Source organism: Chiloscyllium plagiosum, unplaced genomic scaffold (genome assembly GCF_037043375.1).
Source record: "Chiloscyllium plagiosum isolate Xiang-an unplaced genomic scaffold, Cpla_swu_hap1 HiC_scaffold_5, whole genome shotgun sequence".
NCBI classification, from domain to species: domain Eukaryota; kingdom Metazoa; phylum Chordata; class Chondrichthyes; order Orectolobiformes; family Hemiscylliidae; genus Chiloscyllium; species Chiloscyllium plagiosum.
Window position 1 is genome coordinate 104,169,391 of NW_028270143.1, and position 25,653 is coordinate 104,195,043.

Here is a 25,653-nt window from a genome sequence, read left to right on the forward strand (position 1 = left end):
CTTGAACACCCTGTGAGAACAGAAATTCCTTTTTATCTCCCTCTTAAGTGTTTGTTTTCTTTCTTTTTTTTTTGCATTTGTTGTGTTTTGGTTATTATTTATTTCATATTTAATGGTATATTAGTGTTTATATTTGTTTGCATTATTTTGTAAGTTTGTAAAAAATGTTTAAAAATTTTCCTTTTTCTTCAATAAAAGTATCTATTAAAAAATGGGTGACCCTTTACTCTAAGATCTTTTCTAAGTTTCAAAACTATACTTTATTCAGAAAAATATTGATGTACATAATCTCCAAAGCAGTTCGGTTCTGTACAATAGCACATGAAGAAACAGACATTGGAGTTTTCCTCCATCTGGTAAACAAACCGGAGGTATTTGTGCAAGACTCTGAGATTATACACTCTCATCCTAGATACATCCATAAAGGAAACCATTTCTCTGCATCTACTCTGTCAAACCCCCTAAAAATCTTCAACATTTTAGTAAGATTGTCTCTCATTTTTTGTAAACTTCAAAGTTTACAGTCTCAACCTATTCAACCTCTCCTCATAAGGAAATCCCTCCATACCCTGGATCAACCTAATGAACTTTCTCTGGACTGCCTCTGCTGCCAGCAAATCTTTCCTTAGATAGTGGGATCAAAGCTGGTCACAACACTTTAGGTATGGTTTGACAATGCCTTGTATAGATTTAGCAAGACCTCCCTAGTTTCATAATCCCTTCAAAATAATGGCCAACATTCCATTTATCTTCTCTATTATTTGCTGAGCCCAGATACTAGCTTTTTGTGATCATGCACCAAATCCCTCTGTGATGTAGATTTCTACTGTCTTTCCCCATTTAAATAATATTGAGCTGATCTATTCTTACACTTTCTCAGTGTATTCCATCAGCCAGTTTTCCCCCCACTTACTAAACCTGTCTATATCCCGCTATGGACTTTTTAGGTTATGATCATTACTTGCCTTCAATATTTTGGTGTCATTAACAAATTTGACAACAGCACACACTCCAAACCACCCCTCATTCAAATCATTTGTATATAAATGTACATTATAAGGGTTCAGTTAGCTGGATGGATGGTTGGCAATACAAAATAAAGTCAACTTTGTGGGTTCAATTTCCCACTGATGAAGGACTCTCCTTCTCAACCTCTCCTGTCACCTAACCTTCAGGTTACACCACCAGTAGTCCCCATTCTCCAATAAGGGAGCTGCCCTATTGTCCACGGGGGCTCTGGTGATGTTACCTTTCATTTTAGTAGAATGTAATCCAGGAACCAAAAAAAAAGTGGGATTTTCAAATGATCTCCAGTCTCAAAAACTTTGTTTTATTCAGTTGGAGAAGAGGGACAATCGTGTTCCAACTTTCAATTCGTAAACTTTCATCGACCATGAAAAGCCCAAGTCTTGACCACTCTGTCCACCCTGGGGTGGGGGGGGGGGGGGTATTGTGGAGAACGCTAACTCAGAGCAGGAGAAAGTGACTTGGAATACTGTACCCTGCAGCTGGATCTCCAGGAAGTTATTTCCCGCTGAACGAACAGACGGCGGGACCGAAAAGCGGTGCCCGGAGTTCGGTCTAGTTTTCTCTAACCTGTTTGGAATTTGAGGCAATGTATCTCTCGAGGTGCACAGGGTCAAAGTCAACCCTCCGAGGCGAACTAACCGCTAAAACGTTTAGAGAAATTGCTGCATCTGTGTGCAAGGAAAGTGGATCTCGGTTTTAATGACTTCAAGCCGGTTTAAAGCAGCGACGGCAATGATATACAGAGCCTGTGAAATCCTTCGCCCTTTCTGCCCTGGTATACGGTGCCTCGGGCTTGGCGTTAGCTCAGGTCCCGGGCACCCATCAGTCTAATGAGACCTGAGTTTGCAACTGAGAAAGGGAAGGGAGTTTGGGCTGGGAGGGAGGGAGCTGATGCTGAGGGTGGGAGGGAGGAATGGAGCTAGTCGCTGTTGATGTCACAGCCAAGAGACAGTCATGATTGGGTCTAATTATAATTTGAGGCAGCAAATACACTGGCTTCGCCGCACGATTGGCTTCAAAGTGGATAGTGCCGAGAGAGAGAGAGAGAGAAGCTTATAGAAAGTAAGGCTTGTTCCGTTCAAAGCCCGCCAGAGCCAAGCCGAGGTTGCAGCTTTTGAGAGGGGCTGACTGCTGGCTTGTAAATCAGTTGTAGTCAGTACGCCCTCACTCTTCTCAAGAGTTTAATGAGGGAGAGCGTAGCTTCCAGGTATAGAGAGACAGAAACTAGTGCTGTGTGAGTGGAAGTAAAAGGAAGGGGGAGGGGGGGGGTGGGGGGTGAGGGAGTCAATCCCAATAATAGACAAAAAGTGGTGGGAAGGAAAGAGAGAGAGTGAGACACCCATCAATCAAGACAGCCTGTATCCTCTAAACTGCGGCAATGGCTTCAGTGCTGGTGACCAACAGAGCTTCAGGAAGTCCAGGCAGCCAGCTGAAATGCAAGTTCAAGAGGAGGAGAAGGAGAAGGTCGAAGAGGAAAGGTAAGGGTTTGTTTGCTAACGCTGAAAGAACGGTTCTCATTTCAGATCCGAGCTGCGTTAGACGCCGGCGGCCAGGGTGAGTGAGTGAGCCCTGGGTTCCCCTCCAGGCATTTTCCCAGCCCGTCTCAACCCACCCACCCCCCTTCACACACATACACACACACACCTCGACCAGCTGCAGATTCCAATGAGACCGGCGCTAGATCAGTGCCCCTGATGGATCACTGAGGTGAGGAGGGGTGATCACTAATTGCCAGCGGGGCCATTCTGCTTGCCGCTCCTGGAGGAACACAATCCGGGCCAAGTGCCGGCTTTTCATTCATTTCCTCCCTCCCTCACTCCGAAAGGCGGTGTATGTTGTTGTCCACCAAGAGACGAAGCAGGCTGGCTGTGTGAGGGAGCCGCACGTGTGTGTATCTGTGCTGGGAGCATTCATCTGCCTGCCCTTCTCGCTGACAGGTCACATCCGAGCAGCTTTGATGGATTCTGCCCAGGTGTGACACCAAAGTTGACAAGTGCATGCCCACCCCCTTTTTGGATATTTATGAGCCTTTTATGAGGAGACTATATATATATGTGTGTGTGTGTGTGTATTCTTTATACATTTGGAATGACTAAAGCTGACACAGTTTTTAAAAGAAAGTTAAGACGTGATTTCGTGTCTGCTAAAACACACATTCGGAGTGAACCGTTGAGGCAGACCGCTACGATTGAAGTGCTGGGAGAGAAGTTGGAAAGACAGAGGAGGAAACCGCGCGTTGCAATCTGAATTCGCTCTGAGAGCATGTCCGCGGAAATGGCCTGATAACGGGCAAAGTGCTCCCCGAGCCTCAGTCAGTGTTCCCTGCACAGTCCAGTAAAACCGCATGTCACTGGAACCAACTCGTGTGTCTATTGCTGAGACCAGAACTTCGCCATAGCTGTTGTTATTTGTTTTGGTGGATTTTTTTTTTACTACACACGAATTACAAGCAAAAAAAGATCACATTGCAAAAACACGAGCTCTGAGTTGCCATGGAAGCACTACAAGCATGGAAGTGTTTTCTCCCCCAGGCGTTTTCTGGTCAAAGTTGTGGGGTTTTGTTGTCAGAATAATGATGTCAAGATTGAGTTGAAATCTCTGCATATATTAAGTTTTGAAGGAATAATGGTTCCCTTCCCGTGGCAGTGGCTGTGTATTGGTTCATGAGCTAATTGAAACAAAACTCTTGCTCTTTCTTAAAGGGCCATGAAATGAACGCAAGCCCCTGAATTGTATCCAGCAGTCTGACATTTACAAAGGTTTAAGTGAATCCCAGCACCGACTGGAATGAAATGACAGGAACTTCCCAGACTCTGTTTAAGGAACAAACACACACACACACGTCCCGGAAAGATGTGCACTCCGCTGTTTTACACTGGCTTTCAAATCCCTCAAACTTCCAACCGCTTTCCCGATAGAGCTCAGTGTGCATTCTGCCCAGAGTGGTTCTAATTCACTTCTCCCGAGTTCAATAGAATGTGGTTTGCTGTTTACGTGTGAGATTGTAACAAGGATGTGCAGCCAGGATTTTGCTTTTAAAACTGAATTGTGCAATTGTTCACAATGTTGGCTTGCGTTTCGAGCGATGTTAGAAATATATATAGGCTGTGTATAAATCACACCGCAGTTAGCCGCAGTCATTCATTCACGGTAGCCTGTTTTTTTTTCTTTATTGTTTTATTATAATTTTTCCTCAAAATGAAACAAGAAGCCGCGAGAGGCATTTACAACTTAACAGGGGGTAGGAAGCAAATCATAACGAAAAGAGAGGAAAGTGAGAGGCAGAGAGAAAACAAATAACATATCCCAGAGGGGGTCATCGGATAGGGAGAAGTAGACAACGGGTTGCTCTCTCAGAGAAATGAGGAGAACATAGAACACATGCCGGAGGGTAGGGAGACTGAGTGGTGGTGTGGAAGGAGACAGCGAGAGTTGAAATAGCAATAAAACCAGACGAAACGGTCTAGGGAGAGAGGAGACTTGGAAGTGACAGCATGTCGGAAGCGTTGAGAAATGAAGAATAATTTGGAAAAATCGCACCTCGGAGCAGAGGAGCCCCGCTTTCGCCCTGTAGCAGAGCTGGGAGATGAATGAGATTCTCTCTGTGAACTCTCCCCACTGGGGCAGCCCGGCCTGAGTTCTCGCAGACCGGCGACACCCACTCTGCAGGCGTCTGAGGAGGGCAACGGATGGGTTTGACGGTAAAATCCAATCGATTCCATCGTTATCCTCCGCCTGCTTGCTCCGAGCCCTTCCCCGAGCGCCCTTCACCCCCAGTGATCCGTGTAATGAGAGCAATTGGAGATTGCATCAGCAAGTGTCGACAGAACTCTGCAAGGGAGAGAGAGGCATAAATGCGGGTTGGAAAGATTACTCCACGCCGCCCTATTCGTTACTGATTCCAACCCAGTTTCTCCCAATCTTGATTCCTTAGCTGAGAGAACTGCATTCTCCAGCCGGGATTTCCACAGGGAACAAGGCTTTCCCTAGTACACTCACTCAGGCTCCTAATTGCCTGAGCTGAACATATCCTTTGCTGTTCCCATCATTGTCTCCATTGCTATGAAAAGACGATTCGTAATAAAGGGGAGAAGGACTCAGTGTCTGCAAGTGATGTAGTTCTTTTAAATGGATGAACCTTAACTCCTGCAACTTACTCAATAACAGTTGTGAAGGAGTAGTTTTGGTTTGAGTGACTGTCCCCCCGCCCCGGTTAGCCGTTCTGGAAAAGTAAAGCAATGTCTCAGAGGAGCAGTTAGCCCAGAGATCCTCGCCCCTTCACAAACACAATGGAAACTCCAGAGGTTTGTCCCGGATTGTGAGGGGTCTGGGTGGCCTGCTTAACGAAGGGGAAAGGACGGTGGAAACTTGTGAATGAGCAAACACACACGCACACATATGGCCATTGAGTGGAATGGCCCTAGAGAGTGCAGTAAATGCAGAGGGGTTTGGGGGTAGGAGAGGAGAGCCACATCAGACCGTGAGGCTCCAGTCCAGTTGGGGAAAGGCAAGGAGCTCCTGAAAGCTTAAAGCCCTCAGAAAGCAAGGCTGTTAGTGTGGGGGTTCCCAGGGAAGCCCTTCAGAGAGAGTCTGGGCTGGGTGAGGGGATTTTGGAATCTCAGTGGGACAGGCTGCAAGAGTAAAAGGGCCAGGGCTTGGTGAGGGGGTTTCGGAACCTCAGTAGGACAGGTGGTAGGAGTGAGAGGGCCTGGGCTGGGTGAGGGGGTTTCTGACACTCAGTGGGACAGGCAGTAGGAGTGAGAGGGCCTGGGCTGGGTGAGGGGGTTTCTGTCACTCAGTGGGACAGGCGGTAGGAGTGTGAGGGCCTGGGCTGGGTGAGGGGGTTTCTGACCCTCAGTGGGACAGGCTGCAGGAGTGAGAGGGTCTGGGCTGGGTGAGGGGGTTTCTGACACTCAGTAGGACAGGCAGTAGGAGTGAGAGGGCCTGGGCTGGGTGAGGGGGTTTCTGACCCTCAGTAGGACAGGCGGTAGGAGTGAGAGGGCCTGGGCCGGGTGAGGGGGTTTCTGACCCTCAGTGGGACAGGCGGTAGGAGTGAGAGGGTCTGACTGGTCCTGAAGAGAGCTTTAGAGACAGTGAGGTGTGAACAGTATTAGATGTGAGAGTGACACCGTTACCAAGTCAGAGAGAGTCATAGAGGTGTACAGCACGGAATCAGACCCAAGTGCCCCTGCTTCCCCAATTCCTTCTTGCCTTTATAGAGGCCGTCCTTAGGGAAAGAAAAACATTCCTCTCATTGGCTTTTTATTCTTGTGATCTGATGTTATCTTTAACAATTGTACACCCCTTGACACTGCTTAGAAGGCTTCACAAACAGAAACAAAGACAGAAATTGCTGGAAAAGCTCAGCAGGTCTGGCAGAGTTTATGGAGAGAAGTTAACGTTTCGGTTCCAGTGACCCGATTTCACAATACAGCAAAGGGCTCTATAACCCCCAAGGGCTGTGAGAAATTGAGGGTCATGCGTTCCCGCTTGCAGTTTTGGGAGCCGCCGGGGCTGCTCTGCTCTCTGGGGGAGTGGAATGAGGAAGAAGGCGGCAGTAGCCGCCCTATTCTACACAAGAACACCTCCCGCCAGCCAGGAAGGTTAATCATCATCTCCTCTCTGCTGAAGGCGAGAGGCCAGGCCGCAGCACAGAGACAGAGAGAGAAACTGGCAGGGAGGGAGGGAGGGAGAGAGAGAGAGAGAGACAGGCAGGCAGGGAGGGAGAGAGAGAGGCAGGGAGGGTGGGAGGGAGAGGCAGGGAGGGAGGGGGAGAGAGAGGCAGGGATGGAGGGAGAGAGAGAGAGGCAGGGATGGAGGGAGAGAGAGAGAGAGAGAGGCAGGGAGGGAGGGAGAGAGAGGCAGGGATGGAGAGGCAAGGGGAGAGGCAGGGAGAGAGGGAGAGGGAGAGGCAGGGATGGAGAGAGAGAGAGAGAGGCGGGGAGTGAGAGAGGGAGAGAGAGAGAGACAGGCAGGCAGGGAGGGGGAGAGAGAGTAGGCCAGGCGGATAGAACATGAGGAACAGTGAATACACTTTCACTTTGTTGAAACAAGCAGTAACCAGGTAGGACTAAGACAATGTTGTGCTTTAATGCACGAACCTGGTGCAGGATGTGTACTGGGGGAAGAAGTCAACGCGCAGTGATCTTTCTGATCCGCTCATGGTGAGTGAACACCGCTTAGACAGGAGCATTCCTGTTCAGGCCGTTCCCTGAGCTGGAAGCTTTGCCGGAGGAGCAGGGGGAAATTCCACACTCACTCCCTGTGGTATTCTGTGCAACAAGAGCTAGGGAATGGACGGTGTGAATTCTGTGCTGCCAGCGGGTAACATTCGGCGCTGATAGTGCAATCTCTTAACTGTGTTCCTACTTATCTAAGGTGCTAGATATGCCCACGTAGGGGTTTGATTTTCAAATGCACGATGTTGCATCTCTCTCCAGGACCCTGACTTTGAATATAACCTCCCTTCTCTTCTCCGTACCCATGGATTTGTGTGTACAAACTGTACAGACACACATCAGAATAGGTACAGTTCAGCAGAGTGTAATCCAACACAGGCCCGGCTGTTTGCTGTCAGCCAAGCGCTCGGTCAATCTCAATCCACAGCAGTTTGCTTTAGACTGTCCATTCGAAAATGAAGTGGGGCCGAATCTCTCTCGGGCCGATGGGGTTTTCTCCCTGAGACTCTGTGCAGTTTGCAGATCAAGTTTGCTTTCCACCGAAGTGCCTGAACCAACACTGAACAGTCCTGGAGATTCATGTCTGCGCCAAATACAACCACTCTCTCTCACTATCTCTCTCTCTCTCTCACACACACACATTTCTGACTGAAAGCAGCCAGCCTCTGTTCCACGAACACAGCAACAGAAGTATGTCAGTCGCCATTCAGTTAGACCAGGCCACATCTCCTTTCTTAAGTTAATCTGGGTAGATACTGTCACCCTGACCTTCATAAAACTCCATCAATCATCAGTTATGAATTGTTCAATGTATCCAGCCCCAATAGCTTATTGGCTAGTGCACTTCCAGATTTGCAATATCTTTTTTTTTGTAGCAACTGGTACAGACCGGGAAGTCGGGCGCTATTTTAAAGGAAGACGCTATCTGAGGATGGCGTTTGGCCCTTTCTCTCCCCCTTATCAAACGCCTCTCTATTCTATCTTTTATCCAACCTTTATAATTGTCGTTTACACATTTGCTCTTGTCGTTCAGGGTTTTCCGGGGTGGGGAGATGTAGGATATGGGACAGGAATGTAGCACTGCGATTGTGTTGTGAAATTCACACGGATGCGTTCAATTCCACTCACTCATTAGGCAGTCACAGTCCTGTTCCCGAGGGGAGGAGAGGGCTTATATGTCTCCGGCAGAAATGAAAAATCAGGCCTTCGATTGTGTCAAAATGTTACATATTTTCTTTGAATTAGAAAACATCCCCCTCTTTTTTTTCCTGTTCAGCTACAAGTACTGGTTGTAGGTGAGGATTTTCATCACGGGCAGGTATCTGTTTAAGTCCCCTTTCTGGTTCAGGCGTCAAAACTATGCTCCAAAGATGTTCCCAGGACTCTGGAGGCGAGCAGTTGGTAAGGGAGGAAAAGGCAGGCTTGGAGCGATCTCAGATTCTCAAGGGCTCCTGTTGCCAAAGGGGGACAGCATTATCATTTGTACTCTGGCTGCTAAATCAACGTGACTTTCTAGATCCCAGCCCTGTGTACCAGACGTTGTTGGAGCGGGCAGTAACATTCTTTCCGAAAGCGCGATCTCATTTTAAAATCGGTTTTAGGCCAATGTACTATAACGAACAGACTGGCTGCAACTACATCGACTCTGATATTTTGTCTGAAAAGCAACTAAAGATTCCAACTCACTTTAACTGCGAGACTTGACACCAATCCGCCGTTTGATACGAGGTGGGTGTGATGGACACAGGTCCGCGGGGATAGCGCTCCGAACTGATTGCACTCTTGCCAAGTCTGCTTTGATCAACTTCTATTACAATAATGCAGTTTAAATATTAAATCTGCATTCACGCCATTTAACTAAACGCACATTCAGTCACTTCCAGCGAGCAGCTATGTGTTAAGGTGTGTTTTAAAAAAAATACAAGGACTTATCTCCGAGAAAATGGTACGGATTAATGTGACAGGTTTGGCAGAGAGTTGTGAACGGATTCTGTGCAGATTTTCTTTCATTTTGGGGGATGACTCCTTGTCATCCATTAGAATCACCTTTGCTATTAGTTAAGGCAGTTCGGCTAGCCTGGCTGTCGATATAATTTTAAATAGATATCATTGCTTACTGTCTACCAGAAATAGTCATTCATGGGCATTCTATGATTAAGTGAGAACATCATGCTGAACCGTGATGCCCCACTCGGTCGAATTGCCCGCAAACGCTGACGTCTAGGATCACACTGAAAAACAAGATGTTAGCAATAGGCGGCGGTCCTTATCCACCGGTATAAAAACCGGGCCTTACACGTCAAAGGGAAGGAAGCTACACGCTTGACACGCCCTAACTGCACACAGTGCCTGAATACTCAGGGGGACATGGTCTGCTCCTCTCATCACCAGAAAGCCGGAGTCCTCAGGACTCAAACTCTTCAAGATCATTTCAGCTCCTCGCTGAGAAAGAGAGTTCCTAATGAGCAAAATGAAACTACATTGCCAACAGTCACTGGGCACCAAACAAAAAACTCGTCTTAAATCCTTTCGCGGTGTTTCAACAGAATTTGTGCATTCCATTTTCATGAACTGTTTAAACATTCAATCGGACTTGTGTCGATTGCATCTATCCCACCATTGCTCCTGTATAAAAGAGCTGGGAGAAAAATTGTTTCACCGCAGGGTTTGTGTAATCTTCCCCTCAGCGTGTTACATTTAAAATGAAGAGTTTAATTAAACCGGACCGAAAGGTCTGTTTCCGTGCTGTACATCTCTATGACTCTACCGGTACCATTCAAAATAAAATAGACTTTTAAAATAAATCATCATCTTGGAACGACACAAAGGTACATTACTGAAGGAGTTTAATGGGCTGACGTGAAATGTCTTAGTCACTATCCTTAATTCGTCTATTAAACAGCTCCAGTAAAACATTAGGATCTCACCCTTTGTTTTTAAGAAACAAAAACGTACGAAATATGCCACACAAGTTCAAACCCAATATGAAACGAGAAAGCGTGACATTGGCTCCGCGTGAGTTATTCCCAAATCAGTTCACTCATGGGAAAGAAATTGTGCGGAATATTCCTGGTCATTTCACTCTTTAAATCTATGCAGCAAAACTATGTCGTGAAAGTGGGCGAAGGCAGTACAATTTATGAAAGCTGAACTGACTCCTGGACCAACACACTGGAATACGGGCGTTTGGGTCCGAGATTTTTGAACTTGTTACTCATTGTTTCCTGAGCACGCGTGTGCCTATTATCTTGGAATTAAAGTTAAAGCTAAGTAACGCATGTGAGACTTATATCTAAACACGATGTATTAAATAGCAGTTTCCAAAGAAAAAATAACAACTTTTTCAAAACTATATTGCACACACCCTATTGTGACAATACACTCATTTGAGCATTGTTCGTGTCACATGAACAAACCGCATAATTAACCCAACAGCAGCTGTTTCAACGTGAAATTTAGTAGGACTAACATAAATTAATTTTCATTTTTTTCAAGAAAAGGCGCGAGAGCTGGGCGGAACGTCGGACATTTCTTATCTTTTCCTAGTTTTGAGGACTGCTGAATTGTCAAAACTGCTTGCTGCTCAGTTGACCAGCCTGCACGCAGTCAATGGCAGAGGGAAGATTAGGTATTTTCTCATCAACCTGTACAGAGGTGTTAATGCATATCTTCCGGGGCGGATGGAGCTGAACCTCCTGAATCCAGAGAGGCGATTATTCAAAGCGGGGCGGACTGGACTCACATGAAATTTTACCTCCGAAATTCCTGCAAGAAACAGCGTTTCTGAATAAAAGTCGGTTTTGCTGAAGCTTAAAAAAGGACAAGCGAGTTATTTGCCATCGAGTCAAAGAAAACAAAACCATTCCCTCCGCCATGAAGCGGAGTTGTGTGTGGTACATGATCAAATCAAATTTGGGCATATTTGCCTTACATTGTTTTGCTTTCAACCAGACATTCAGAGATTGCAGGAAAGAAGCTTTGCGTTAATAATTATTTGGAAAATGACATTTTTTTTTTTAAAAAAAGGTTGAAACCACTCCTCAGCTGCATCCAGGATTAATGTAGCCTGGGAGTCAGGAACTGACACCGGCTTGTTCACTCTGTCTCCTGCAGCTCACTGGTTCCTGAACGACACACCGAAATATCCCGGACAGACTTGTAACAGCAAGACAGAATCCCTGCTCAGGACAGGGAAGAGAGGACACACTAGTTGGTGTACACTGTACAAAACACAGACAACAGGGTGTTATTCTTTATCCGAACATTCAAACAACAGAAACAATAAAAAGAATCAGGCAGGTACCTCACAATAACGTCTGTACTGGGCGACGGCTCATTTATAATCGATTTCCACTCATTTCCCACAACGCCAGCTTTATTTTACACCATAGGTCATTAATGGGACGCAGTTTAATGGAGATTGTACAGACCATCAATTGCAAATGGAGGGAAATTCCGTTGATTAACAGCGGAATAAAGAAAACCCGCTAAATTCCGCAAACGCTCAGCGGGTCAAGCAGCAGGTATGGAGAGAACAAATTAGTTAACACTTCAGGGTGAATGAAACATCAGGGTTTCATAATGATTACCGTCGTGGTTGAGGAATCCTGTTGAGAGGATTGACCGGATCCCAATTCTTTCTCCCTCTCGCACCTTGACATATTTAATGTGGTCATTGTTCATTTCACCCAACTCCAGTTCAAATCTAGTCAATCAGCGTAAATCTAAAAGCAAAGATGCTTTCATTTTAATGTTACACAAAGAAAGGAAATGACCCTCAACGTAACACCCTTTTCTCACTTAATTGCACAAAGTTTCATTGTAAATATTTATTTCCTATTGGCCCCCAATGAACAAACTAAGTAACTAGTTCACCCCCTCAGAGTACCCTTCACTTGTTAAAGACACTTGTGGTGCAGTGGTAGTGTCCCTACGTCTGACCCTAGGGGTGGAGGGAGGGGGGGCAAGGTTCATGTCTCACCTGCTCTGGTGATGTACCTGAACAGGTTAATTAGAAATTAGATGTACACTGCACTTGCTTGATCAGACATTATGACACACCTCAGCAGCAATTGGGTTCAAATCCAGACACTAACCCCTGTGTCAAAAGAGCCCTCACACTGGTCTTGTTAACATGTGTGTTTTTTGACTTCTCTCAGATTTCCTGCAATCCTTCTTCGCACTCTCATTCAATTGAATGGACTAAACCAGATTCTAGGGTTGCATGGTGGCTAGCACTGCTACCTCACATTGCCAAGGACCAGGGCTCGATTCTGACCTTGTGTAGAGTTTGGGTCTGGGTGGAGTTTGCATGTTCTCTCTACGTGCTCTGGTTTCCTCCCACAGGCCAAAGACATACAGGCTAGGTAAAATAGCCATGCTAAATTGCCGATATGTAGGTATATTGTTTGGGAACCAGTGAGCTGCAGGAGACACAGTGATGATGAACAAGCCAGTGTCAGTTCCTGACTCTCAGCCAACATTAATCCTGGATGCAGCTGAGGAGTGGTTTCAACCTTTTTATTTTAAAGAAAGACATTTTCTAATATAATTATTAATGCAAGCTTATTTCCTGCAATCTCTGAATGTCTGGTTGAAAGTAAAACAATGCAAGGCAAAAATGCCCAAATTAGTCAGGGTAATAAGGTAGGGCAATGGGTCTGGGTGGGTTGCTCTTCAGAGGGTTGGTGTGGACTTGTTCAGCTAAATGGCCTGTTTCCACGTTCTAGGAATTTTTTGACTCATTCTTACCTACACAAAAATAGCTTCTCTTCCTGCTCCCGTACCATTATCTCTGGCATCCCTTGACGATCTATTGATGATTCCCTATCATTTTTCATCCACATGCTCTTCTTTGATGACAATATCTAAAAGCAGGGTGTAATTTTTACTTGTATGCTGATGATACCCAGTTTTACGTCATCACTGCTCCACATCATCTCTTGGTCCCTGCACTATTGCTAAATTCACAGTCATCCGTTTAGTCACACTTATCCATCATCAAGTATTGGATGAGCAGAGATTTCCTCAAGTTAATTTAGGAAAGACCCAGACATTCTCCTTGGTTCTACCTCCAAATTCCATATCAGAATTGTCAACTCTATCTCTCTCCCCCAAACAGCTGTCTGAGACTGGATCAGACTGTAAACAAATTATTTTCATCAATCACACATTTGCACCTTTACCAAGACCCCCCCCCCCCCCCCCCCCCCCCACCATTCCCACCTTTATATCATTCCTTGACTCTGGTCCTGCCTTATACAAGTTGATGCTTTATATATACTCAGCCAGGTGTTTGTTAACTCAAGACTTGACAATTTCAACACAATGCTTACAAGCCTCCCACATCCTACCATACATAGACAATGGCCTCAAACAAACTTCTGCTTCAAAGATTTACCTTTCATGTATCCCATTGATTACTGACTATATTTATTTCCTGTTAAGCAGAACCTCAATTTTAATGCTCTAGGTTTCCAAACTTCTCTACTGACTCACTCTTTTCTTTCTCTGCAATCATCACCAACACACAGGTCCCTGAGATATCAATGTTTTTCTATTCCTGTTCTCTTGAGGATCTCCAATTGTAATTCCTTCACCATTGACATGTCTGCCATCAGGTCACTATGCCATAAACTCATGAACTCCCTCCCTACAGCTGTCCACTTCCTACCTTCCCTTCTCCCTTCAAACCTATTTCTTTAAACAAGCATTTGGTCACCTGTCATAATACCTCCTCATGTGGCTAGTGTCAAAAGTTGCTTTAAAAGGCTCCTGAGAAGCATCGGTGATACTTTACCCGTTAAAGGTAATTATATACGCATTAATTGTGAGTGCGTGCTGATCGTGTTTGCATCTCACAGCAGGAATTTTAATTAATGGATTAAGTTGATGTCTAGTAAAGTGGAGGGCTAAGGTAGTGGGGGGTAGAATAGCAGTGAAATCACAAGCTTTTGAAGCGCAACCCCTTTATCAAGTGAAGTGAGACAGAAGGGCACACAGACACAGAATTTATAGGCTGAGAAATCAAGGGCAGAGAGATGAAAAGACCATACAACTGGTGTGAGTGGAGTGTTGAATAATAGTCTTTGCAGGTGACCAAGGGTGTTAGACGGTGTGAGTACATAGTCAACAGCTGAATAACAAGCAAATAATTTAAATGAGGCAGAGAGCTAATTACAAAAAAATTAAAATAAGGTGGTGCTGGAGACAAACCAAATGACTAGAATACTATGATAGGTATAAGATCTGCATGCCAAGGGTCTATCTAAAGTACAGTAATAAGTAATTCAAAACTGTACACAATAATGAAGGTAGGGAGGTCATAAGTTATCAAGGTAATGGTGTCAAAACAGTAAGGAAGATTTTACAGATACAGAAGTGTAGTGGGGTCACATGTAGTGCAACATGAACCCAAAATCACTGTTGAGACCACCTTCCTGGATAGGAACTTGGCTATCAACTGCTGCTCGATGATTCTGCATTGTTGTGTATCTCAAAGGCCACCTTGCAGGATGCTTACCTGAAGATCGGAGGCTGAATATTCTTGACTGCTGAAGTGTTCCCCAACTGGGAGAGAATATTCCTGAAGGCAATTGTTGCATGGTATCCATTCATCCATTGTCATAGTGTTTGCATAGTCTCACCAATATACCATGCCTCGCGGCATCCTTGCTTAGTGTTATGAAATAGACAGTGCTGGCTGAGTCACATGAGTATCTGTCATGTATGTGGTCGGTGGTGTTCCCACATATGATGGTAGTATCCATGTTGATGATCTGACATGTCTTGCAGAGGTTGCCATGGCAGGGTTGTTGTGGCTGGGAGTTGAAGTAGAAGGATGTATTAAATCTGCTCACAGAATTCATGTGGAAAGTACAGATCCCACAACATCACTCAAAGACAACCCTGGTCTTCCCCTAGTGCAGTGATCAACATTCCTGCTCTAAATAACTGCACCAAAATAAACTAGCTGTAATTCTTGGTTACAGGGGCTACATGTTTGTTGTATTTGCCTGTCTCGTAACAGTCATTGCACTTTAAAAGCAAATCATTATATGAAAAGCTCTAAAGCACTTTGATGCCTCTATAAAGGTAGTATTGAAATGCAAATGTTATCATTGTAGCTGTGTATCACACACTCTGAAATTTCCCAGCTAAAGGATTAGAACTCTGAAGAAACTTCGGTCCACAAGCAATCACCTTTTTGCGGAGAAGTAACATCACAATGTAAAATTGCCCAGAGAAACAGGGAACTAAATTTAGGTCTATTAACACTGTTTTGAGAGCAGAGAGAATTTGACACTGTACTATTTTTAAAGCAGGTATTTTCTAGAATTGTCAAAGAGATAAATTATTCATCTTACCTCATATATAAAATTAAATATGCAGCAGTTATGTTGTGCAAATATAACTGATTTCCTATTAAGCAAATAACATATTTGCTAACAACTTGGGTTCACTTTATCAGGATTATAAAGCATCAAAATCCTGCTTTCTGTGGTTGAAAGATAAGAATTGTAATAATTCAATCGCTTAAACTCACATTTGGGATGCATTTGGGCTTTGAAGATATTGATTTTTTTGGTGATAGATTGATATCTCACACTCGTGCTTATGTTTGAAAATGACTGTTACACCAGTCCTGTGAAACTAGATCTCAAATCTCTTTGATGGGGAGGAATCAGCAGCGAGATGCTCATCTGTAAGAATGGGTGCATATGAGAGACCGTGATGACCTTGTAAAATGCTCACAAGTATCTCAAACAACCAACTGCTTTCTAATATGATTTCCATTAAGGAAACTACACATGGGTAATAGATGACTGGCAGTGAGTTCCAAGGCAGTAATTCAATCCAGTGGTTCCTATGGATATCATAAACCTCATGATTAAATTACTGCCTCAAACTCACTGCCAGATAGGTTGCATGTGCTCTCTCTTATAGGTAACTGCTTATTTTAAAAATTATGTGCAATATTTTGCATTTTCATATTTTTCCTGACAGGCTTGATTCTGAGAGCCTTATTTGAAAAAGTGATCAAGATGATAAAATAGTGACCTTTATGGGCCTTTTAGCATATTTAACCAGTTTTTATCTCTCCAACCAATTAATGTAAAATATAAATGGGGCGGCACGGTGGCTCAGTGGTTAGCACTGCTGCCTCACAGCACCAGGGTCCTAGGTTCAAATCCAACCTCAGGCGACTGTCTGTGTGGAGTTTGCACATTCTCCCCATGTCTGCATGGGTTTCCTTCTCCCCACGTCTCCAACTTATTTCTAGCTAGGCAAATTTGTGGCTCTAATCCTTAAAGTAAAGAAACAGGAAGGTGGGTAAAGTCACACTAACACAGGTTGTGTGGTATGATTGTGAGGTCGGTGTTTAACTGGATATAAAGTGTTATTTTCTTTCTACTCTGATCTGACACCAAGTACAGTAAAAGAAGTCGGCTACATTCCCAAACTGTCTGCTCACATCCCAATGATTATAGAACAAATTCATGTTAAAAAGAGAGAAAAGGAGTGACTGACTTGATTCTTAAAGGTCTTGATAGGATTAATTCTGAGAGGATGTTTCTCGTCATGGTAGAGTCTAGGACCAGAGGGCATAGTCTCAGAATAACGTCACCAAATTAAAACTGAGATGAAGAGAAGGCTCAAGGGGGCGAATGGCCTACTCCTGTTCCTATCTCTTATGATCCTGCTTCTGATTCAAGGAGTCATCTTATTATTGATTACAGCAAGTATCATCTCCACTTCTTGCAGAGTTATCCTTTTACAGAGTAAGCTAATAAGTGTCTCTTGCTAAAATTTCAATAAAAACAATGAGATTATTTCATCTTCATTTTGATCTTTTAATTCGGCAGTGAGTGGTGAAAAATTCGGGAGAGATGGACCGCTATACTAAGTGGTATAAAAATCATATTTATGAATATATTTATACAACCTTTACAGGCAATGACCAAAGTAATCTCAATCAGCCCCTTCTACAATCCTGTAAAACACACCTCTCCCCAACAGCATTAAGGGAATCTGATGGGGAGATTAGGGAACGAAAGAAGTGTACCATTCAAATTAATATAAGGTGATGTGATACAGAAACCATAAGACCATAAGAAATGGGAACAAGACTAGGCTCTTTAGTTTCTCAAGCCTGCTCTGCCTTTCAATAGATATTGACTTTCCTGCATTTTTCACAAATCTTTGATTCCTCTACTGATCAAGGATCTAATTATCTCAGCCTTCAGCAAGTACTCTGGCTCCACAGCTCTTTTTGGCAAGGAGTTCTGAAGACTCACAACCTTCTGAGGGAAAAAAAAATTGTCATCACTCCAGCATCTCTTTAACCTGAATTGGCATCCCTTTAACCTGAAACTAAGCGCTCTGGTCATAGACTCTCCCATCCTCTCACCACCTATCCTTTAAGAATCCAATATGTTTCAAAGAAATCACATCTTAGGGGTTTAGATAGGGTTGACCGTGAGAACCTTTTTCCACGTATGGAGTCAGCTATTACGAGGGGGCATAGCTTTAAATTAAGGGGTGGTAGGTATAGGACAGATGTTAGGGGTAGGTTCTTTACTGAGCGAGTCGTGAGTTCATGGAATGCCCTGCCAGTAGCAGTGGTGGACTCTCCCTCTTTATGGGCATTTAAGCGGGCATTGGATAGGCATATGGAGGATAGTGGGTTAGTGTAGGTTAGGTGGGCTTGGATCGGCGCAACATCGAGGGCCAAAGGGCCTGTACTGTGCTGTATTCTTCTATGTTGTATGTTATTCTTCTCAACCCCAGTGAGTAGAGTCCCAATCTGTTTATCCTTTGCTCACATGACAATCCCTCCATATTCAAGATCATCTGAGTGAAACTTCTCTAAACTGCCTCCAATGAAATGATATCTTTCTTTAAATAAGGGGACCAAAACTGCTCTCAGGACTTCAAACTTGGTCTCACCAACGTCTTGTGCAGTTGCAGTAAGACTTCCCTATTCATATGCTCCAACCCACTTGATATAAGGGCCTAAATTCCATTAGCCTTTCCGATTGAATTAAAGCTGAAAATGTGTTGCTGGAAAAGCGCAGCAGGTCAGGCAGCATCCAGGGAACAGGAGAATCGACGTTTCGGGCATAAGCCCTTCTTCAGGCCGAAACGTCGATTCTCCTGTTCCCTGGATGCTGCCTGACCTGCTGCGCTTTTCCAGCAACACATTTTCAGCTCTGATCTCCAGCATCTGCAGTCCTCACTTTCTCCTCCGATTGAATTAAAGGCCAAACCATCTCTATCGCTATAAGATTGATTTCATCAAGACCATTTTGTTGATGGCGTTGTCATGTACTCATAAGGTAAAGAATAAAATCTGTGTTCTTGTCCAGTCAACTTTAACCCAAAAACAAATTCCATAATTGTTTTTAACAAAGCCATTAATGCTGTGGTGTTAGCTATAACTATGGTTGGGCGTACATTTTATTTTGCCTGCAAATGTAATGACAAGAGACCTTGTTGAAATAAATGCTCTCCCCTAAAACAAAGTCAAAACCTCTACCTGTAACAGGGTGCCCTTTCAAACAGAGCTGCCATAATTCAACGGTCCACCATTTTTATTCGAGGAAGTGACAATATTAGAAATAGACAGGGTGACTGGGTCTGAGACGTTATCCCTGCTTTCTCTCTACAGATTCTGCCAGACCTGCTGAGATTTTGCCCTGCGATTTCTGTTTTTGTTTTAAATAGATAGTAATGGAATGGCCTTTTCAATCTGATAAACGTGATAAAGGAGATTATTTTAAAACTTCACAAAAGGTTCAAACTGAAAGGAACACTGGATCGAAAATCTTTTCACTCTCGTGCACCCGTCGGTATCTCGCGCAGAATCTCTTTGACATTTTTTTTTGTGCATTGGGCGAGAGGAAGAACAACTTAACATTCATTCTGGTCATACGAGGTGTTAGTTTGATCTCTATCATCGCATTATTACTAAGAACATAGAAAATAAACTTCACTTCCGAAGAGATTCCCCTTCGTTATGTCTAAGGTATTGAAAAAGCTGCTTCGCTTCGCTGTTTTTTTTTATATATCATCCATTCCCGTCAAATGAGCCGCTCGTGTTGTAAACTGTTGTTTGTTTGAACACACAGTCTGTCACTTTCTCGAGTAATTCCAAGTTTCATTGGCCATGGAACAACATGACAGCATGTGAACGTGTTAATGCCTTTATTGGCTGTTTATCGCCCCGTTTGCAAATTAACGCCTCCTTCAAAATAACAGGCAAAAGAACTTCGGCTGAATTTATTAAACTTATGTAACCCCCATAGCAATGATGTTTGTTGCCTTCCGTTTGTAAAGTCCCGCGGTACCAATTGGCGAGTATCCAGATAACCTGATTCGCGCTACGGCTTGCGTTTTTTTTCCAACACTGGCATAGTTAAAGCAAGCTCCCGGATTAAAATGCTAACTCTTTCCTCCCTCTGTGCAGACCCGAGAAGACGCAAAGCCCCATAACTTACTGGAATTTAAGGCGGATCCGCTGCTTGAATGAGTCCTGAAACAGGTGCTTGTGTCGAAGCACAGCAGTATCACACTTGATACATGGGTTTCCCTCCCTAAATAGACCATACCCCGCCTCATTTGTAACGCCAATGGTACAAGAGCTGCACAGTCCATTTACACTATTCGATAAAATTCTGAACCAATGCCTTTAGTATTGACACCTGACGTAAAAAGTTTCTTCCCCTCCATCTACTGATCTGTACATGAGAAACGCCATAGAGCTGAAGTGAGATTAACATTCCTTCTGGTAGGTCAAAAAAAAGCACTCTGAAAGTAACTCTTCACCCCCATTATTATGTGTTCCACTACTTCTTTGGGGTACTGATACTGAGCTAACTGTATTAGATCTAGCTTTTCCTTTATGAATGTGGAAGTCCCAAACCAAGGAGAGGAAGTTTGTCTTGCATTAAATCAAAGTGGTGCGCTCCACTCATTCACTGTCTAAACTGTTGCCCTAAGTTAATTGTCACTTGGAAAATATTGACCAAAAAAATGACAGGACAGACTTGTTAAGCGCAAATCATGTTTGACTACTTAATGTGTTTTGTTGGAGAATTGGAGACAGTTGATGAAGGGAGTGAGGTTAATATTGTGTGCAAGAACTTCAAATGGTGTTTGACACAGTCCCCTCATGAACTGTTAGCGAAATTGAAGACTATGGGAGTGAAGAAGCAGTGACAATGTAAATGCAAATATAAATGTAAATGATACCAAGACCCGGGTGAACCGTTGTTTTCCATAATGGCGGGAAATTTCCGGTGATGTCTCTCACAGGGTGGTATTATCACTATTGCTGCTTTTGATATCTTTTAGTGACTTGGAGATGTGTATAAGAGGCATAACTTTGAAGGTAGCAGATGATATGAGACATAGAAATGTGTTTCTATGCTGTAAAAGCCTATAATTCTATGATACGATGCCATGAAATCACTTTCTCTCTCCCTGAAACTTTGGTTTAAATCCAATTCCTTCTGCAAGCCTAAAACAAAAATCTCAGATTGCTGTGAAGATCTGTGAATTAAGTTTGAGTTTGTTCAATTATTCCTAAAGGACTGGGGTTGACAGTACAAAATTGAATTTAATACACTGACAGTTGGCATTAAATTGGCAATCTTACTTAGAAGGTCCAGAGAATGGCTGGTGCATTTTAATTATAAGGTGATTTCATCACTTGTGACCTGGCTAGTTGACCCCTTATTAACATATGGCCTTGCCATAAATTCCAGAATCGATGGAGATATTTTTGTGGTTTGTTTGTCCACATGAGCCTGACATCTATGCGTGGTCCCAAACCAACCAGCAGCAGATATCTGTGGTGTGCACGCCTTTTAATTAAACAAAAACTTACACAGCAAACAGTATGAACAAATAGTGTTTACAATTCAGAACTTCTTGATTTAATAATACAAGCAAAGTCACCATAGTCCTGATGTCTAACTAGAGAGAGATGATTGGTGGTGGATTGACTTGATGCTTACAATATCTCAGACAAAGGGAGAGATTAAGAGGAAGGATATTCATGGTAACCTCAGCTGGTGTAGGAACCAAACTATGCAGTCAGCATCAATTTGCATTGTAAATCAGCTGTCCAACCAACTGATTCACCCCCATACCCATACAACCAATACAAACATTGTTAATCAGAATATTTTCATAAATTAATTAGCAACGTATTTACAATTTCTCTCATTTGAAATAAACACAGCACTTGCTGAAGAAATTCAGCAGGTCTGCCACATCTGAAACACTTTAACATTTGAAGTCTGGCATGACTTCTTCTCCTAGGCGAAAGTGAGTACTGCAGACACCAGAGATTAGATTCTGGATTAGTGGCGCTGGAAGAACACAGCAGTTCAGGCAGCATCCAAGGTCAGTGAAATCGACGTTTCGGGCAAAAGCCATTCATCAGGAATAAAGGCAGAGAGCCTGAAGCGTGGAGAGATAGGCTAGAGGAGTGTGGGGGTGGGGAGAAAGTAGCATGGAGTACAATAGGTGAGTGGGGGAGGGGATGAAGGTGATAGGTCAGGGAGGAGAGGGTGGAGTGGATAGGTGGAAAAGGAGATATTGGAAAAGGAGATAGGCAGGTAGGACAAGTCCGGACAAGTCATGGGGACAGTGCTGAGCTGGAAGTTTGGAACTAGGGTGAGGTGGGGGAAGGGGAAATGAGCAAACTGTTGAAGTCCACATTGATGCCCTGGGGTTGAAGTGTTCCGAGGCGGAAGATGCGGTGTTCTTCCTCCAGGCATCTGGTAGTGAGGGAGCGGCGGTGAAGGAGGCCCAGGATCTCCATGTCCTTTGCAGAGTGGGAGGGGGAGTTGAAATGTTGGGCCACGGGGTGGGTGTGGTTGATTGGTGCGGGTGTCCCGGAGATGTTCCCTAAAGCGCTCTGCTAGGAGGCGTCCAGTCTCCCCAATGTAGAGGAGACCGCATCGGGAGCAACGGATACAATAAATGATATTAGTGGATGTGCAGGTAAAACTTTGATGGATGTGGAAGGTTCCTTTAGGATGAATAGGCTAGGCCTGTTTTCCCTGGAGTGTTGGAGGCTGAGGGGTGACCTTATGGATGTTTATAAAATCATGAGGGGCATGGATAGGGTGAATAGCCAAGGTCTTACCCCCAATAGTGGGAAGTCTAAAACTACAGGGCACAGATTTCAGGTGAGAGGAGAAAGATATAAAAGAGACCTAAAGGGGAACTTTTTCATGCAGAGGGTACTACATATGCGAAATAAGCTGCCAGAGGAAGTGGTGGAGGTTGGTACAATTACAACATTTAGAAGGTATCTAAATGGGTAATTGAATAGAAAGGGTTTAGAGGGATATGGGCTAAATGCTGGCAAATGGGACTAGTCTAATTTAGGTTATTTGGTCAGCATAGATGAGTTGGACCATAGGATCTATTTCTATGATGTACTTCTCCATGACTCTACAACAAGACTTGATCTGCAGTGAGAAACTTCCATTAGGTGGATAAGTTGGAGAAGAGGAAGTTGAGATGAAGAACCATAGAAGTATTCAAAATTGAGGGATCGAGACAGAGTAAATACAGAGATTCTTCCATGTTGGAAGAGTTGAGAACTGGAAGATGTGGATTTGAAGTGATTGGCATAAAAAAGGTAACATGAAGAAATAGTCCGTTTTTTATGTATACAGTAAGAAGTTGCCATGTGAACGGCACTGCCTGAAAGTGGGATGGAAAAGGTGTGAATTGTGATGTTGAAAAGGGAATTAACAAATATCTCAAGAAAAATAAACTGCAGAGCTACGAGGAAAGGGGAGGGAGGTGGGCCTAGATAAATAGCTCCAAACAAGAAAGAGGATATACTGGACAAGTTGAATGGTCTCTTTCTTGCTGTAACAATTATATAACTCAGTTTCATAAAAGCAAAATACCACAAATGCGGAAAATTTGAAACAGACAAAGGGACCACTAGAGAAATTCAACAGGTCAGGCAGCATTTGAAACATTTATTATTTCAAGTCTGGCGTGACTTCTTCTCCACAGATCCTGAGTTTCTCCCGCCTTTTTGTCTTTAATGGATATAATTCAATATAAAATATCCAATACCAATACTCAACATAAAGTTTACAAAAAAGGATGTACTTTTTTGAACTGATTCACTGTTAGAGTCATAGAGTCATAGAGATGTACAGCATGGAAACAGACCCTTCGGTCCAACCCGTCCATGCCGACCAGCTATCCCAACCCAATCTAGTCCCACCTGCCAGCACCCGGCCCATATCCCTCCAAATCCTTCCTATTCATATACCCATCCAAATGCCACATCCTCTGGCAGCTCATTCCATACATGTACCACCCTCTGCGTGAAAATGTTGCCCCTTAGATCTCTTTTATATCTTTCCTCTCTCACCCTCAACCTATGCCCTCTAGTTCTGGACTCCCCAACCCCAGGGGAAAGACTTTGTCTATTTATCCTATCCATGCTCCTCATGATTTTGTAAACCTCTATAAGGTCACCCCTCAGCCTCTGACGCTCCAGGGAAAACAGCCCCAGCCTGTTCAGCCTCTCCCTGTAGCTCAGATCCTCCAACCCTGGCAACATCCTTGTCAATCTTTTCTGAACCCTTTCAAGTTTCACAACATCTTTCCGATAGGAAGGAGACCAGAATTGCATGCAATATTCCAACAATGGCCGAACCAATGTCCTGTATAGCCGCAACATGACCTCCCAACTCCTGTACTCAATACTCTGACCAATAAAGGAAAGCATACAAAAAGCCTTCTTCGCTATCCTATCTACCTGCGACTCCACTTTCAAGGAGCTATGAACCTGCACTTCAAGGTCTCTTTGCTCAGCAACACTCCCTAGGACCTTACCATTAAGAGTGTAAGTCCTGCTAAGATTTGCTTTCCCAAAATGCAGCACCTCACATTTATCTGAATTAAATGCCATCTGCCACTCCTCAGCCCATTGGCTCAACTGGTCCAGATCCTGTTGTAATCTGAGGTAACCCTCTTCGCTGTCCACTACACCTCCAATTTTGGTGTCATCTGCAAACTTACTAACTGTACCTCTTATGGTCACATCCAAATCATTTATGTAAATGACAAGTATTGAAATTAAGCATTGAACAGAAGACTGTTCAAGTCAATTCTTTTTGTGTTTAGTTATATAAGTTTTGTGTTCAACAAGGATGCATCTGATACATTGAGTTATACTCAATGAATCACTAGCAACAAACACTATCATTACTGTTGAGTGGGAAGAGGCAGAGCTTGCCATTTGCAAAATTAGTTATCAGCATGTCCTCCTCAATAAACCAGTAACAATGAAGGAATTGCCAGATAGTCCAGATGGCCTAGATGGTGTAGTTGATGGTGATGGTGAGGGCTGCAGATGCTGGAGATCAGAGCTGAAAATGTGTTGCTGGAAAAGCACAGCAGGTCAGGCAGCATCCAAGGAACAGGAGAATCGATGTTTCGGGCATGAGCCCTTCTTCAGGAAGGGCTGAAGAAGGGCTTATGCCCGAAACGTCGATTCTCCTGTTCCTTGGATGTTGCCTGACCTGCTGCGCTTTTCCAGCAACACATTTTCAACAGTTGATGGTGATCCCTTACATCTTCCACTTGTGTCCTTCAAGGTCTCAGAAGGCATGGGTTTGGGAGGTGCTGCTGAAGGAATCTTGGTGAGTTAATGCAGTGCGTTTGTAAATGGTGCACATTGTTGATACATTGCATTGATAACAAAAGGAGTGCATGTTGAAAGTGATGAATGGGGTGCCAATCAAGTTCGTCGCCTTATCCTTTCTCCTGAATAGTGTGAAGCTTCTTGAGTTTTGATGGAGTTACATTCATCCAGGCAAGTGGACAGTGTTCCATATCACCCCTGACTTGTATCTTGTCGATAGTGGAAAGGCAGGAAGTAAGTTGCTCATCTCACAATTCTGAGCCTCTGACATGCTGTTATAGACACAGTATTTACACAGCTGGTCTAGTTCTGTTTCTGCTCCAAAGTTCAGAGTATTAAGTACAGAAGTTGGGAGGTCATGTTGCAGCTGTACAGGACATTGGTTAGACCACTTTTGGAATATTGTGTGCAATTTTGGTCTCCTTCCTTTCAGAAGGATGTTCTGAAGCTTGAAAGGGTTCAGGAAAGATTTACAAGAATGTTGCCCTGGTTGGAGGATTTGAGCTATAGGGAGAGGCTGAACAGGCTGGGGCTGTTTTCCCTGGAGTGTCGGAGGCTGAGGGGTGACCTTATAGAGGTTTATAAAATCATGAGGGGCATGCTTAGGATAAATGGACAAAGTCTCTTCCCTGAGTTGGGGTAGTCCAGAACTAGAGGGCATAGGTTTAGGGTGAGAGGGGAAAGATATTAAAGAGACCTAAGGGGCGACATTTTCACGTAGAGGGTGGTACATTTTTGGAATGAACTGCC

General features: G+C 43.9%; 1 protein-coding gene across 2 annotated transcripts in view; it reads left to right on the top strand.

Annotated features, from left to right (window-relative positions):
- The first annotated feature begins 2,329 nt into the window (after positions 1-2,329).
- Positions 2,330-25,653, top strand: part of adarb2 (adenosine deaminase RNA specific B2 (inactive)) — a 748,761-nt gene continuing 725,437 nt past the window's right edge. For both annotated transcript variants that reach the window (XM_043690659.2, XM_043690662.2), the window contains exon 1: positions 2,330-2,507. In XM_043690659.2, the coding sequence (XP_043546594.2) occupies positions 2,408-2,507 (100 nt within the window). In that variant the 5' untranslated portion in view covers positions 2,330-2,407. The remainder of the gene's footprint in view (positions 2,508-25,653) is intronic.